At 41.7% G+C, this 16,985-nt stretch overlaps 1 protein-coding gene across 6 annotated transcripts in view; it reads left to right on the top strand.

The window, feature by feature from the left end:
- kcnq5b (potassium voltage-gated channel, KQT-like subfamily, member 5b) overlaps nucleotides 1-16,985 on the top strand; it is a 131,569-nt gene that overhangs the window by 86,738 nt on the left and 27,846 nt on the right. For all 6 annotated transcript variants that reach the window (XM_080417383.1, XM_080417380.1, XM_080417382.1 and 3 more), the window contains exon 2: nucleotides 11,752-11,842. In XM_080417383.1, the coding sequence (XP_080273509.1) occupies nucleotides 11,752-11,842 (91 nt within the window). The remainder of the gene's footprint in view (nucleotides 1-11,751; nucleotides 11,843-16,985) is intronic.

Here is a 16,985-nt window from a genome sequence, read left to right as displayed (position 1 = left end):
TATGAAAACCATTAATTCTCCATCACATGGCTCTCACTTTAGTCCTTTTATGATGTTTTGGACGTGTCGGAGATATGGAGCATTTAAGAAGCTTTTAGTGGTCCCCGTCAGGACATTAGTCATTTTGGTAAGATTTCATTCATCAAAACCGTTTTACTGTACAATACACTCAGAGTAATCATCTAGAGCTAGAACTAGTAGCACAAAAGGGTGTGGATAATATGGTACATCATGGTTGTCAATTACATCCAGTACATGATTGGACTGTGGTATAATTACATCCAGTGAAAAGCAAGTCTTTTGCACACCTACAAAAGCAACAGGTGCGTATGAGACCAAACAGGCGCCCAAAACGTAACAGGAAAAACTCCTGCACACTGTCTTCAAATGCAAAAAGAAAAATGACTTAAATGGGAATATAACAACGTTTCGGTCTTAGACCTTCATCAGGTTTTCTTAAATTACTGGAGGTATGAAGAAATTATTGTGGAATCACAAATCATATGAATAAAATTGACTAATTAATTTCAAATGACAAATGGAAGTGTAGAAAGAATGAAAATCTGAACGAAGCAGATAGATATTCAGTTTAACTGTCAAATGGTTACATTTACTAAATGGATTCTTCATGCAAAAAAGAGCAAAGACTTTGAACCCTGCGGAAGTAAATGAACCTTTCTCCCTCCATGATAGATTTACCAGTCATGCATAGTAATTGGACTCTTTGACCACCCCGACACTTTCTCTCTGACTCTTCCGATAGGCATCATTTATTCCCCTTTCATCCTGCTACTCTCCATTTACGCAGCTTTCTGGGCATTACTGGCCTCTCTCCAGGCTTCTTGTTCCTCTGGGAAATATCGGTATGTTTAGCCCCGTGGATGGATGTTGAGATATTCACAGTAAATCGCTTGTTTGGTCTCCTCCTTCCGGCTTTATTTGCTCAAACAAACTGTGTGCATGCATAGACACATCCCCAGTAGAGCACACTTCAGTGATGGAAGGTTTGCATATATTAGTGAAGCTCCAGCAGCAGATTTAACACAATATCTTGTTTTGAACGATGAGTCACCGTCTTTAATACGGCCAGAATGTGTGATGCGCTGTGCGCTTTCACCTATATCTTATCTCATGAATGGTGATAGTTAGGGTGGGTAAAAGCAAAGGACTAATTTCACGTTTGTCCCAACAACAACAACAACAACATTATGTTTGTCTTTCTTTCATTTTTCAATTTAAATGTTTTGGGGAAGCGGAGGAAGACCATACAGTATGAATGTGGCCAATTCCATTAAACTGCCAAGCCCATCGTCCTCTATCAGTAGCCCGTGGAGGAAAATAAGTGCCAAGTGGATGAAGCTTGCCTGTTGATCGAGAAACCATTGTGATGATGAGTATTAATAATACATCGCTGACATTGAGGAGCAGCCCGGGGTCTGGCAGCCACATTAATGTTCTTAGCCATCAGCCTCATCCTTCATTATCATCCAAATTTAGACTGCATGGAGATGGATGCTAGCCGTCTAGTCCTTGACCATCCCACTCCTGCACCTCTGATTAATATGGGGCCTGTGCTATTTTGAGGTCACAGAGGGTTTACCTGAGCACTGATCGGTGAATAAATGCCCCACAGTGTTTACTGACTCTTTACCTGGGTTGGGCAACGTTGATGATGGAGAGGGCCACTATATTTCCACACTCACTCCAGAGGGCCACATTGCATAGACATTCTATGTCACACAAAAGTAGCAAAAATAGCCGATCTACAAGCTCGAAACGCGTCACAGTGCGACGCGTTTTGAGCTTGTAGATCTGCTATTTTTGCATTTGAATCCTGATAATTTTTTTGCTATTTTTGAATTGGAATCCTGAAAAGTAAAATCTTTATTTAATTTCAAATGCATTTAGTTATACTTATGTTAAAACTTAAATACAAATATATTGGACATAAAAAAGACAATATAATTTTAATACTAGTCATTAAGCTACTAATATAGACTGAATTAATTAAAGTGGGTCATGTTTGCAATTGTAACAGCTGAAATCAATAATATATCAGTATTCCGATATTAACCTGTGGGCCGCATTAAGTGCAGGTGGGGGCCGCATGTGGCCCCCGGGCCGCCAGTTGCCCATGTATGCTCTATACAAACTCAATATCAGCTTGAACTGTATTGTTAAATCACAGATACAGTAGGCTGTAAATAATTTGGTGAAATTCTTTGTCGTACAAGCTACCATCATTTGCAGTTTCAAGAAAGAGGGTCAAATGTCTATGAGCCGTGTAAAATACACAAGGTGCATGGATAAAAATAGCAATGAAATGAGGCAGTTAAAATAGCAGCAGATATAATAACAGATATAAACATAATGGTGCATGGTTTAAATGAAAACTGCAATAACATTTGGCAGTTAAAATAGCAGCAGATGTAACTGGAAAAGTGTGCTTCTCGGAGCGCAGATCTCTGCCAGGCCGGGTTGGCTACCCAGGGCAACTTTGGAGGTCAATCATAGGCAATGTGAAGGAAATACGAAACCTCTGACTGATGCATCTTGATCACATGACTAATGTGTACCGATTTGTGTGAGTTTTGGACAAAATCCGTAGTGGTAGCAAAAAGTGTGTTTTGAAGAAAACGCAAAATGGCAGAAAATCAAGTCTGGTACAAATGGGTGGGGCCTATATGGGGAGTTACGTCATGATACAAGGAATCCACTGTTAAAGAGAATTTTGATTGTACGACCTACTGTACAGTTCAAGAGATATAAGCCAAAACGTGAAGCGACCTGTTCCAACCATGAGTGGAATTTTAAACATATACGGTGGCTTTCGATGTTTTCGATGGTGCTGTTGTAGAACGACCCGAGGATAGCACAGACAAGCTCAAATTCATGGACAAATTGTGTTTGTTGGAGTGTCAAGCAATATGCACCACCGCTGAGAATCTGAGCTGGCCCTCTGCGCTCATGGGTGAGTGGTTTACAGTACATTTACTGTCTGTACGACACCCCTAGATTCAAATAAATCGCAAAGAAGGGCCTTCAAATTGAATTTAATCGAATTTGGAGTCAACTTTCAGACAGAAAGAAAGAGAGAGCGCTTAAAATGCGACGATTTTTCTGCAGATGTGTGTGCACACACGCACCCGTGCGTGGTGATTCTAGGGCTCAGTCCTCTCCAACACTACCTGGACAGGTGTGACTTGGATCTGTCAAAGGGTTTTAGTTACCCAATCCCTTTGTGAGATGACATCGGGACACCACTTCACCCTTCCGCTCTCTTCTACACCTGACTCTCTGTACTCAGGAACAATGAGACCTCTGCATCTGTCTTGTAGGGGTCTGGCTCCCTCAGTATTCCCTTACCTGGTTGGCACCCATTAATATTTATTTGCCCAGAGGGAGATGGAGGTAGGAGCGGGATGGAAACCAAAGCCCTGTGTATCGACCCATCATTGGCCACTATGGCCAGAGACGGGAGACAAGTAGTGGTGATCGATGGAACGTATCAGTGGAAAGTGGGACGCCAGTGAATTAAGAGCATAGCCAAGTAGATGAAAGAATGCGCCGTACCACAATGCCACTGTGGAGGTTTTTAACACTGTAGCGGGATCAATACTCTTCCACATGACACAAATCAGTCCACGACAGTGATTGCTGTGGACAAAATACACACCACACCACTGCCAGGGATAATGAGAGTTGTGTGAGAGGTGAAGATAAATACTGTGTAGAAACAGCACTCCTATCCTATGGGACTCTCTTTACAATGTCATATCGGTCTAAATTAGCAAATGAGACACTTGATTTTGGAGTTGTCTAAGCGGGCAGTGGTTGAAATATTGTCCGAATAGAGCACGCCTGCGCGCACACACACACGCGCGCATGCACACACAGAGTATCTGTTGAAGGCACCCTTAATTACCAAAGCTTTTCGACTGGCCTCGTCCCAAGATCTTCATATTTCCCATTAGAATCAGTAAATCAGTGACTCAGGCCAGCACTGGAGGACTTGAGATTTATTCTCTGTGATTTGGGGTGGAAGTCACCAGATGCAGATCTCTGTGGTGGGAGGATGTCGCCTGTGGCTTCACATCCTGTTCCAATTAGTCTCCAGATGTGAAAGTGTCCCTGTGGAAAAGTGGTGGCTCCTCAACTGGGTGCAAACAGCCTTGGTTTTGAAACAGATCACCAGAAGTGGTGCTGGTGTTAATGTCTGGCCCGCCAGGCAAATGTTCCCCTTGTCCTTGCAGCTTGCAGAAGACCGTCACTGCTAACATCGCTTATAAATTTTGGGAGTGACACCACACCAATGATACAGCTGAGCTTCATAAACTGTGGGAGGCAGCCCAGTTAAAGACTGGCTTACTTGTAAAGTCAACGTCGTTAAAGTCCCCCCCCCCCCCTCCCCCTTTCTTATTTTTTATTTTATTTTACTTTCCATTGCATGTCCTCCTACACAACTGCTAATGGGCTTTTAATTTGTGTAGCCTCTTTAGATGTCTCAACATGAGAGAATGGGGTGGATTAAACAGTAGTTACATGGCTTTATGATGTTTCAAACGTAATCTTTTTTGTTTTACAGCATGTCTCGCCACTTTTGCATGTTTTTTTCTTCTTCTTCCAAAGAGCACATCGTTAAATAACCTTAACTTTCCATTACACATGAGTAACGGTTTTGCATTATTTTCATTTTGGTCTCTTGGATGTCTTGAAATAACTGTCTGACTGTCTCTCTGGCTTTATCTTCTCTTAACACCTGTGTTTTCTGTGGTATAAAACATGATTACACAGCATGGTAGATTATGTCCATGACAGTATGTAGGCTCTGCTCTGCTCGTTTTTCTCATGGATTTCTTGGCTATTTTTCAGTTGAGTCGTGATATGTCAGCCCAGCTGTTTATCCAACTCCAATGCTGATAAGTGCGCGGGGAAACATAATTACAGCATGAACCATCCCTCCATCTGCTTTTTCACTAATTGGCTCTTTTTGGGGAGGCACAGTGGGAATTGAGGTAAGAGGATAGAGTACATGGTTATACAATGGCAGGCTGGCTCGAGGCAGGAATCAAGCTTTCTTTTTTTCTGAAACAATAAGACACAGAGCGCACAAATAGACCAAAGGCATTACACCAGACATAAATTGAACTGAATGACCTCATCTGCACCGAGGTCAGTCTGCTTATGCATCCTTGATTCTTTTTGTTGAAACAAACTGTGATTGCTGTGTGATTCCTCAGCTATCGTGCCCAGACTCCCCAAATGCCAATAGTGTATTTGTAAACATAATCTCTTGAATGATGAAGCTTTGCTGTGTGCAACCAATACCATATGAGGATGTGATTTGAACCATTACCACTGCTTGTAAGGTCGGGGATGGGTACTTTGTAAATTCCATGGGGGATATTTTCCGTTTCAGCTTCACCCAGCTGATTGCTCAGATGGTCACGAAGGCTCTCTATCCACTCGCCTATGGTTGCCCTAAGGGTGTGATTGGACAAGTGGCAGAATGCTACTCAGCATACTGTACCTTAAACCAGCAAGGACAAAATGTCCCTTCAGCTTTAGAAAGAAAGGCTAATTTAATTCTAGATGTTTTCTGTTACATTACTATAGACCAGGGGTCTTCAACGTTTTTCAGCCCAAGGACCCCTTAGCTAAGAGAGTGATGAAGGAGGGACACTGTCTACATATTGTATAACATTGTGTTGCAAAAAAAAAAAATTGCATAGATTTCATAGATGCTAGGCTTCAAGTGGTTCATTAAACATATATATATATGCTATCACACAAAGATTTGGTGGCTCCCCTGTAGTAACTCTGAGGACCCCCTAGGGGTCCAGGACCCCCTGTTGAAGACCCCTGCTATAGACAGTATGCACACTGAACTGCAGTGTATTACATACTGTTTGATAGTGTCATTACTTGACTCTGCATTTAACCTGTAGTAAGACGGTTATACATGACTTAAAATTCTGTAAAACCTATACAGTCAGAGACAGAGTAAGAGAGAGGGTAATAAGAAGGACAAGGACACATAAACATGCTGACAGGTACATCTGCCACAGATAGATGCAACATCTTTGAACCCATATCTAGCTAATAGCTGGGCCATCTGCTACATGGCATAATGCTTTGAAGGCTGGCAAGTGGCAACGGACTTCAATGCAGCAAACACACGCATGCACGCACTCAGGCAGTGCTGTCGTGTCCCATGATAATTCTCTAATCATGTCACGCTAATGTGCCCGCTTTATTACATGTAGACTGCCTTCTCAGCACCTACACACTGCGTCTTATAGCAGAGAGATGTTCTGCTCAGAAACACAGTCTGGATTAAATCATCGACGACGACACATTGAAATGCCAGTAGCAGCGTTTGCTGAGCTTGTCTGCAGTGTCAGTAGTCAGGGACACAGCTCTCACATACTGTAGCATACAGAGGCGCATGAGATCAGCTCTCACACACGCGCACACATGCGCACACACACGCACGCACACGCACACACACACACACACACACACACACACACACACACACACACACACACACACACACACACACACACACACACACACACACACACACACACACACACACACATACACGTTTTACTTATGCTCTTCACCCTCTATGGGGGCATAAGGCATCAAACATGTTTTTCCACCTATCACAGTCTTTGCCAACCCGTTTTGCCTCACCCCACAAGAGACCTACTGTCTCTCCAGTTGCTCAGCCTCTACCGCTTTTCGCCAGGTAGGTCGGCCTCATTTCCTTTTCCATCTGAGGGCCACTTTGGGGATCCACTCTGGGGGCAATCTAATACATGTCCAAGCCATCATAGACGATGGAGTTCCTGCTTTGATATTTTGTCGGGCCAGAATATACGGCAGCTCTTTCTCAAGCAGCAATTGTGGAAGGATTTCATGTTGCATTTGGCTAAACTTATTCGCCAGCAATCAACCCCAAGCCCCAAGAACGGGCTTAACCAAGGTGTTATACAACACCACATAGTTTGGACATATGTGCCAATCTTGATGTTACATTTTGGCCCGGAACAGACTGTTTCTCACACCCATGGCCTCCGAAAGGCTTTCACCAACATGGGTGATCATTCTGCCTCCAGGGAAGTTTTTCCACGATTTTTTAAAATGTTTCAAAAATAGCAGATCTACAAGCTCACAACGCATCGTAAGCTATCGGCTAGGGAGGCGACGATGGAGGGCTCGTCTGAGGATGACCTAGAGAAAAAAGTATAAAATAGGGTAAAAGTGGCTAAACTGATTTATCAAGCCTTCCTCAGCATGGAATCCCCTCGAGGACACCTGGGGTTCCCCGTATCCCACTTTGAGAATCACTGTTTCACACTGCCACCTCTTGACAAAGTACAGAGTGTGGCACTGGCTTTCAAAGAGCCCAGGTGCATCATGGAAATTGTTCTGTCATCTTTGCCCTCGTAGCGGTGTCATCTAAGGTTTACAGTTCGCACGGTCACTTCCCAGGCTTGGCATCAGCACTGCTGACTTTTACTGCGCAGGGAATCTGACAGCTTTGAAAGAGCACACGTGTTTATCCCCTCTGTTCTTGTCTACATCTATCTGTGTGTGTGTGTGTGTGTGTGTGTGTGTGTGTGTGTGTGTGTGTGTGTGTGTGTGCGTGTGCGCGCTTATGCGTTTTTTGCAAAGAAGAGAGAGAAGATAACAGGAGAATTGGACGACAATGCTGTTTTCCCACTTCAAGTAATTCACCTTAACATCTAACAGTATATTGCCTTAAACCCACCCCCCCCCCCCACACACACACCCACACACACCATACAGGTGCATCGTCATCGTCTTTTAAAAAGGTCCAGAATACAATGATCAAATTATTGCCTTTCCCATAAAACATTTGGATTGTGAAATAATAATAAGTCATCAAATCGTCCAAAATTGTTTGTTTGCTCCCATAAGCTGACGGACGCCATTATCCATGTTGCTTCCGTTTTCACTGGGGAAAGTACTTTCTTCCCCCAAAGAGAGGCTTATAACGGCGCAAACTGCATGAGTGCTGCCTTATAGAGATCACTCAGGGAAATAAGGAACCTTATGTGACAGAGATGTTGTGTAGTGTAGTACGACATCTAGCGGCTGAATGTTGTCTATTACAGCAGCAGTTCCCAACCTTTTCTGGATCAAGACCCACTTGAAAGCATTCACCCACCCATCTGACTGCTAAACACGGCAGGCAATAACGTAACTGATAGATTACTCTTTTCAATTCGATAATGCCATGCCATTACAGTCACCGACATTTAAATGGCAGTATTACTCCTTACTTTATTTGAAAATAGCGACATCTTCAGAGGATTTATATTTATTTGACTGTGATCAGACTTCTAATCTCACACTGGTGCCATGCCATTAGTCTAACCCTAAGCCTAAACGTAACCTCACACTAAAAGTTTTCAGACTGTTGGTATGTCGGAATATGAATTATATAAACAATTTAAAGGTAGTCTCTGTATATTACAGATGTCTGTAGTTCCAAACATCTGGAACAATTAATTGATGTGTTGAAACTACCTTTTAAACTGGGTTTTTAGCCAACCTGCTAAATTTAATGGGATCGTGCATGCACATTTAACATGGAGGCGCCTGCATATTGAGCCAGTATACAAGCCAGGCGGAACAAAACATTTATGTCAAGGTATGTTGTTGTTGTTCATCTAGTTTTCATCATAGTTGTTACTTTTATTATGCAGTAACTAGTAAAGTAACAGTTGCTCTTTGAGAGCAATATCTAGTAACTATTACACACACACACACACACACACACACACACACACACACACACACACACACACACACACACACACACACACACACACACACACACACACACACACAGAAAAGAGACTATCAAGACCTGCAAACAGACAGATCTTTTATTGGGTTTTAGGTTTCGCTTTGAATCCTTGTCTCCTCATAAAGTGGCTAAGCATAATACAGAGCTGACATTAATATGATGCATACTTCCTCTTGTCCCTAGCTTGGCATTATACGAGACAGAAAGTGAGAACGCAGCCGGACAATTTTTTATATGTCTGCAAGCGTAGCTGTGGCATATGTCATGGTTGCCCGGTGCCAAAGCGTTTGGATATTGAGAACATTCAGTGACCCACTGAACTTTGACTGGGACCCAGCTTTTCATTTTCCCAGATGGACACCAACACAGCAAAATCATGTTAGTTTAAATCTGAGGGACCATATGGTCCCTTAAGGGTCCAAATCTTACTGGCACTGAGACATCAGTGCTGCTGATATTGTTTTTGAAAAAAAGTCACCGGCCAAAGTCGGGTGGCTTCCGAAGCGCACATGCCAAATGAAAAATTTACCGGTACCCGGTAAACCTATGTTTTGCTGGTGTTCATTTTGGACCCTGAGTACAAGAGTGTTTATGTGTATGTGTGAATATCGAAAGTGTTGAAGGACCAGGATTCGTTTGTGCATGTATGCGTGTTTGTGACTGTCCATGTGTTCCTACATAAGTGCATCCAGCATTTATTGTCTCTCAGTCACTGACTGACTGACTGACTGACTGACTGACTGACTGACTGACTGATTACTATCAGATGCCTTTGAGCACAAGATAGGGCACATGGGACCAGACTAGCAGAGTATAACAGAGCGTGGGATTAATTTTACAAAGTAGCTGCTTACCAGAGTAGTCTGAAAGATTTTCGCTTTGACAGCCAGTGAAGTGCGTAGGACGTGTTGGGGTGGCAAGGAGCTTGTATTTTGGATGACAGCGTTAACAATGCTCGTCAGTACACATTATCCCCCATTCAAACAAGCAACATCTTGGAACTGCAAACAGCAACTTTTGTTGCTTAAGTCAGTGCCTCAAAATACGTGCACTCTACTCTTCAAAATCTCTTTTTCCACTGTGATAGAGAACAAGGAGAAAGTATGGATTTAAATGCTTGAATTGAAATCATTCTTGTGGTTGTGGAAAATTCCGACCTTTATTTTGCCTCTCCATAGGTCAGAGACAGGTCAAACAGGGTCACATAAGCCTAGGGCTGCAACTATTGATTATTTTCTTAGCAATTATCGTTAACTTTTTTTGATTAATTTAATAATTGTATTTTTTATTTGTTTATTTGTTTAATGTATCAATTAATTGATTAACCACTTTATTATGTACAAGTACTTTGTCACACAACAGTGTTTTTATTATTATTTTATTATAATTTGATTAATTTATGTACTATGCCTCTATTTTTGATTTGCAAGTTGGACTTAACTGTGATCATTGCAGGCCCATCCTTCCATATCCAGTCAATTTTATATTGGCACACTTTGCAGAACCGTTGCTGGTCCAACACGAAGAAATCATGTTTTGAATTGTTCTGCTCCATATTCTGCTGTCAGATTAGCAGCTTCAGGGTGTTATGTTCCTCCATCAAAGATTGTTACATGACTGTTTTAAATGTATCAACCCACAACAAACCCATGAATAAAACATAGGAATGATGCAGTCATTTGATAAACATAAATGCATAAAACATAGGAATGATGCAGTCATTTGATAAACATAAATGCAATGTCCTGCCATCACCTTTCCCCTTTTGAAGTTAACAATGATGTTTTGACGTTATTGTTGTTGGCTAAAGCAGGCTGATCGCCGTTCAAATCCCCACAAACAAAGTGTGAGGTCTGAACCTGTGTAATTGATTGACTAAGAAGCAGGGCGGTGCAAAAACAGTCAATACAAAATTAAAGAGCATGAATGCTCTGGCAAAACCTTTCCGTGATAAAGGTTAAAAAGAAAACAATAACATAGACTGCAGACCCGTCTTTCTCCCCCGACAGGCTTAAAAACAGATCCATGATGATCAAACACAGATGTGCTCTAACCGTTTACTATGAAGGGCCACCATAGCTCTAAACCCCACGTTCATATTTCAGACAATGATGCGTTTTTGGAAGGTGATTCACTCACCTCATATTGCAGATTTATGTGATGGAAAAATAAAGCATGTTATGGTTATGAAGATGGAGAGGGCTCTGCTTGCTTGGCTGAGGGTTGACCGGTCAGAGTGTGGAGACGGGCGGATGTTGCTCGCTGTCCAACAGCCGCAGTTTCATTGCTTGTTTCATGCACATCATGTAGCACAAACAAGTACCAATAACATGATATCTCAGGAAATAGAATGATTATGATTCAGGGGGAATATGTCTTGTAATATGTCTTGGGACTGAGCCTCCACTTGCCCTTCTGCTACCATTTCCTTTTCCTCCTCCAGATTGGTTTCAAATACTGCAATACTTTTATCTTTGTTTTAATGCACTCAAATGCAACCCATAGAACATTATTCAGTACTCGTCAGAATGTTCAGTTTCTAAAAGTCAGTTTAACCACTAAAACTATATTGACCGGACTCTCCCTGGGGTCTGTACTTGCCCGCCTACTTTTTTCCCTGTACACCAAATCTCATCGCTGAAAATAGCCGATCTACAAAATGCCGTCCTGTGAGTTTGCAGGTCAGATTTTTTTTGCTGAATGTTTGCCCATTTACATAAAAAGTCCGCCTATTATGATATGCCCAGAATGGGACACTAGGGTTCCTGTGGTTAATCAATGGTACTTATTATTGACAATTTGACTGACGCTATTGGAAATGGTCTAATGTGGTAACGCATCCATCTGATGATCCCAGTTCTGCAGCACACATGTATTTATGATTGTCTCTGTGTGTTTTGTAGGTTCATCCTGGTCTTTGGCTGCCTGGTTCTTTCCGTGTTCTCAACCATTCCAGCTCACCAGGACTTCTCATCTGAATGTCTGCTCATTCTGGTAAGAAACGTACTGTATCACCCCATCAATGGCTGCTGACCACAGATACTGTATGTATGTATACCAGTGAGCATTGATCTGCATTTTAAATACAATTCTAACAACGGTCAAACTTTAAGCTGTCATACGCCATACGCCATATACACCAATCTACACGTTGCGAGGTGTTTTAGGCACGTGACAGCATCGTACGATGTTGTATAAATCAGGTACATGCGTGTTCACAGCTTAAAATAACTTAGCAGAAATAACACACATTAGCAGACTACATTAACAGATTGTTAACGTGTGCCGCTGCCAGAAATACTGCACCACATAAAGCAAAACACAACACTCTTAGTGGTCCAAACGCTCCCCTCTCCTCCTTGTCCTCATTAAATAGGTTTTAAAGGAGGCTGTGGAGGAGATAATCTGCGTTCTTAACAAAGTCACAGTCCATCACTGTCAAAAGCCCATTTTAAATAGAATTGCTCATTTCTTTTTTCATTGATGATAAAAGCCAAGTAGTGTCAGCACTTGGACTTTTGTTTGAATAGCATGAGATATTATTGCCTCGTTAAGTCTATGTCCTTGCTGTTGGCCAGCCTCAGCAGAAGACTTCTAGGGAATAAGAACCAGCTCATTAGTCACTTTATCGTCCTCAGCCAAAGAACCAGCCCCATCTCTGAAAATATGCAATTTTTATGCTTAATTCGTGGTCTGCTGTGCAACGCTGTCGCACGCCGAAAATAACCGATCTACAAGCCCACAACGCCTTTCAGATGTGACACCTTGTGGGCTTGTAGATCTGCTATTTTCGGCTCACGACACTGTCGTACAACAAAGTATAAATCAGGCTTCAGTGTGCAATTGTCAGGTCCCCTAACAGCTAAGGCCAGCTATTGCCAGCTATGATTTCATGCCGTTTTGGTCCTTTAACTTAATATTTTTCATCAAATCATTTTAATAAACAAAGGACATTTAATAATTAATTGTAACCATTTTTAATGCTAATAGTACATTTCACATTATTTGATTTAATTTAATTGAATTTTCAGAGAATGTTGAATATTCATTTATTTGCAGTTATCTGTCTTTGTGATTTTCTATTCTGGTATTTGAGAGCAAAATGATGTTCACACTATTTAATGGTCAATTTCATCATAAAAGATGGATCCCAATTTTCAAATGCCTGCATGAAGGTTTTATGAGACAATTTGTTTAGTGCTTGATAAACAAGGCTCAATGAACCTAGCTGTTTGAAATAAAGAACAAATGGGTTTTATGGCTCTGATCCCCAAAAGCACCTAAAACTACAGTATACTTAAGATGCTAATGAATGCAATTTTATTATGCATTAATGCAGAAGCTCTAAACTGCTATGATGGTTTGGAAACATGGACAAAGATTATGTCTTTGTGCTTTTAATTCCCTGCGCCGATGGATAGGAGGAAATGGCACCCAGGGAGATTTAATTATACAGTATGAATTTCAAAGGCGTGCATTGAACTCATAGCAAACCTTATGACCTTATCTTCTTAGACATGCAGTGTACAGCTGAAATAACAGTATTTAGTTTCCTATAGGCTAAATGCTGAATTTGAATTGTGTTTATGAGGTTGCAAACTCCCATTCAGTTGTTGACAGATCAAATTCCATAGAGGAGTATTCTAGACCAGTCATCTTCTGGCACACAGGCTAGATTTCACACAAACTATGGCAAACGGCCAAACATAGTGTAATACAGTTGTGATAAGAGATCAAGAGGGAATGTTATGTCCATGTACTAATGTTGAGATATTTTGGATATTGAAGAGTCAAAATGTATTGTGTGGCCATGAGAGATTTGGAGACTGGGGATATTTACGGATTCTGATTACCGGTATCCCATTATCATAAATTGATTTACATCAGCGCCATATACAACTGTGGGGTCTGTGGGAAAAATATGTGTAACGAAGTCAAGTACCAGCTTTTGCCACCGAGTTGCAGTAGTAACTTGGTGACGCCCCCCTTCTGTGACGCACGCGGAACTGCCTCTCACATGGGCGGACCGCTTTTAATAACCCCCAAAACCCTTGTAATATCAGATGGCACCGTGGTGTGAAAGTTAAGCATTAGCCTTTCAATTCCTGCCCCTCGGGATCGAATCCTGCTCATCGCACTATTTATTTTTCATACAATACTTATTTTATTAGGATTAAGATTAGGTTTAGGCGGACCACTCTGCCCGTTTGATTAAAACCAGTGTTGGGCAAGTTACTTTATTGTCTCCGCCAGGCCGAAAGGCATGGTGAGAGAGTATGTTTTACCCCCTGTCCGTCCGTCCATCCGTGTGTCCGTGTGTGTGTCCGTCCGTCTGTAGACAGCTAATCTCTGGCACCGTTGGCCCGGTCGCTGCGAAATTGTGCACACACACTCCCTGGATGCCAATTCAGAACCTCTGAAATTTTTCACTTGGGCCTGTTATAGCGCCACCAGGAGGCCGATTTGTGCAAAACCATTTTTTTATATTACTCCTACAGATTTTATCCAAACTTCATGCAAATCGGTACACAGTATCTCTATAGTCATGTGATCAATACGGATCTGTCCGATTTCCCATATTCCATCCTGATTGGCTAAGGTTGGCTTCCAAAGTTTGCAGGATTGCTCTGTTTTGAACAAAATGCCTCAAATTATGCACTCAGCTTGCGATTTCTGTGAAATTTCACACGCACATTCCCACTAGGCTGAGGAAGAAATGCCACCCCTTTCACATTGGCCTATTATAGCGCCACCAGCAGGTCTAATTTAGCAAAACACATTTTTGGAACAAAATGCCTCAAATCATGAATGCAGTGTCCCATTGCCGTGAAAGGCCTAAGAAGAAACGGGCACCCTTTTCACATTGGCCTATTATAGCGCCACCAGGAGGCCACAATAACGTACCTGACCTGGCGGAGACCTGTGCTCCGAGGAGCACTTTTTCTAGTTTTAGTAATATATTACTATTACTTATTACCTTCCTTTAAAGTAATACATTTCGTTACATATTACTGTCTGAGCAACAGTAATATATTAATATTACATAAAAAAAGCTAAAATTTAACAATTAAATCATCTAGATTTTGTATTATTATTATTAGCCCACACATTATTTTTGGGACACAGAGATTGCAGATGGGCAGGCATTTAAATTATAAGATAGGATTATAAATTACATTAATGAATCAATTTATTTACTTAAATTAATCAATTCATAAATAGACATATACCTTCTATAATGTAGCCTATAATGACATGACAAGACACAAGCCTCTTTCTATAACTTTTTTTAAATTGAAGTCCACAGAACAAGGACTGCATGAGCAAGTGCTGTAAACAGTTTAAGGTGCTTTCTTTACTCCAATAAAGTATTAAACATACCTAACAATTGTACTTAAGTACAGTACTTGAGTAAATGTACTTAGTTACTTCCAGTTTCCACCACAGCCGCATGGCTCATTTGCATGCATGCACGTCAATAAATTAACGTGCATGCAAATGAGCCATGCGGTTCTATGAGAACGAAGCACTATAGCCATCACAGTCGTCTGTTACGACCGTCATGGATGAACTTCAACCTGGTGTTTGCACTTGCTCACTTTTTGCTCCATACATCTACATAAACGTTCAGATTTCAAATATAAAGTGCTGACCCCATGGCCACGGATGTTACAATTACAATTACTCAAAAGTACCCGTATCTTCCGTATTGTTCAATAAAAAGCATTTTTATCCGATTGGTGGCCATTTTCTCATATGGTTATAATGTATCAGAGTGCAATACACCTCCCAACAGATAGGGTCACGTAGTTGAAAGCATATGGAGAAAATAGGGGGAAATGGCCACCAATCGGATTAAAATGCTTTTTATTTAACAATTCAGAATATGCGGGTACTTCGGAGGGAACGTACATAATTGTAACATCCGTGGCCATGAGGTCGGCACTTTATATTTGAAATATGAACGTTTATGTAGATGTACAGCCAAAAAGGGAGAACGTTTAAATACCAGGTTGAAGTTCATCCATGACGGTCGCGATATGACATGACAGTCATGTTTCAGGCTATAAACTCGTGCATGATCGGTTTTGCTGTTCTCAAATAGATTACCCACAATAAATAAAATACTGGAGCACAGCTTGGGTCTGCAAGACTCTGCATGTTTTACAATAAAACCTGTTATTTTACAATAATAATATGCTATTTTTAAACAGTCTGGCTATAATCAATCAGTGTTATAGGCTGCCATAGGCTGAGGCATTGCCTTTGCATAATGCACAACTGTAGCAGCAGCACTGGTAGCCAGCGGTGGCTTATCCAACGGGCTTGAGGTGCTGAAGCACAGGCCACCAACCTTGGGGGGGCACCATGAAACGGCGTGGGAAACAAAACGCAGAAAAATGCTGAAATTTAGAAGCAGCGGCTGCTAAAGGAGCGCTACATTGAAACGCACCGGTGAAGCGTCATTTTCCATTATCCGCGCTGACACCTTCACTTTGGTGGGTAACGCACAAAGTAACGTAGAAACGTAGTGTCATTTTAATAATATATGACATCTTCTCCTTGTAGTAATGTGTTATATTACCCGTTACCGCAATTCGATAATATATTACGTAACGGCGTTACGTTACTAACGCACGTTACCCAACACTGACTAAAACAGACTAACAGCCCCTAATATTAAGTTAGTTAGTAGTTGGCATTCCTACTGGAATGTGGAGCATGACAAGGGGCGAAGCAGTTCCGCGTGTGTCATAGAAGGGGGCTTGTTACTACAACTCGGTGGGAAAGCAGGGCTCGTGTCCAAGGGGGTTAAGGGAGTTGGTCCTCGCTGCAGCACACAGAATGAGGCGGTGACAAGGTTCTAGGGGCTAGAACCTTGACCCTAACCACACACCCACCCACCAATGTGCAAGCCAAAGTTACGCTCTTGACAGTGCTTAACTTTAAATAAAAAAATAATAATTTAACCACACCAAACCCATGCCTAATCGAAAGATGAGCAGGGCTAAATTTGTCACAATTTAGCAAGACACTTAACCCTAACTGCTCCCCCTCGACTGTTCATCATGACCATTGTGAGCAGCCATCAGCTTGCTGAATTTCCCTGTGGGATTATCAAAGGTCTCCCCTCCCC

The sequence above is a fragment of the Gymnoscopelus braueri genome (genome assembly GCF_963280865.1).
Source record: "Gymnoscopelus braueri genome assembly, chromosome: 2".
NCBI classification, from domain to species: domain Eukaryota; kingdom Metazoa; phylum Chordata; class Actinopteri; order Myctophiformes; family Myctophidae; genus Gymnoscopelus; species Gymnoscopelus braueri.
Note: the sequence above shows the minus strand (reverse complement) of the source record. Positions and strands in the feature narration are given on the sequence as shown.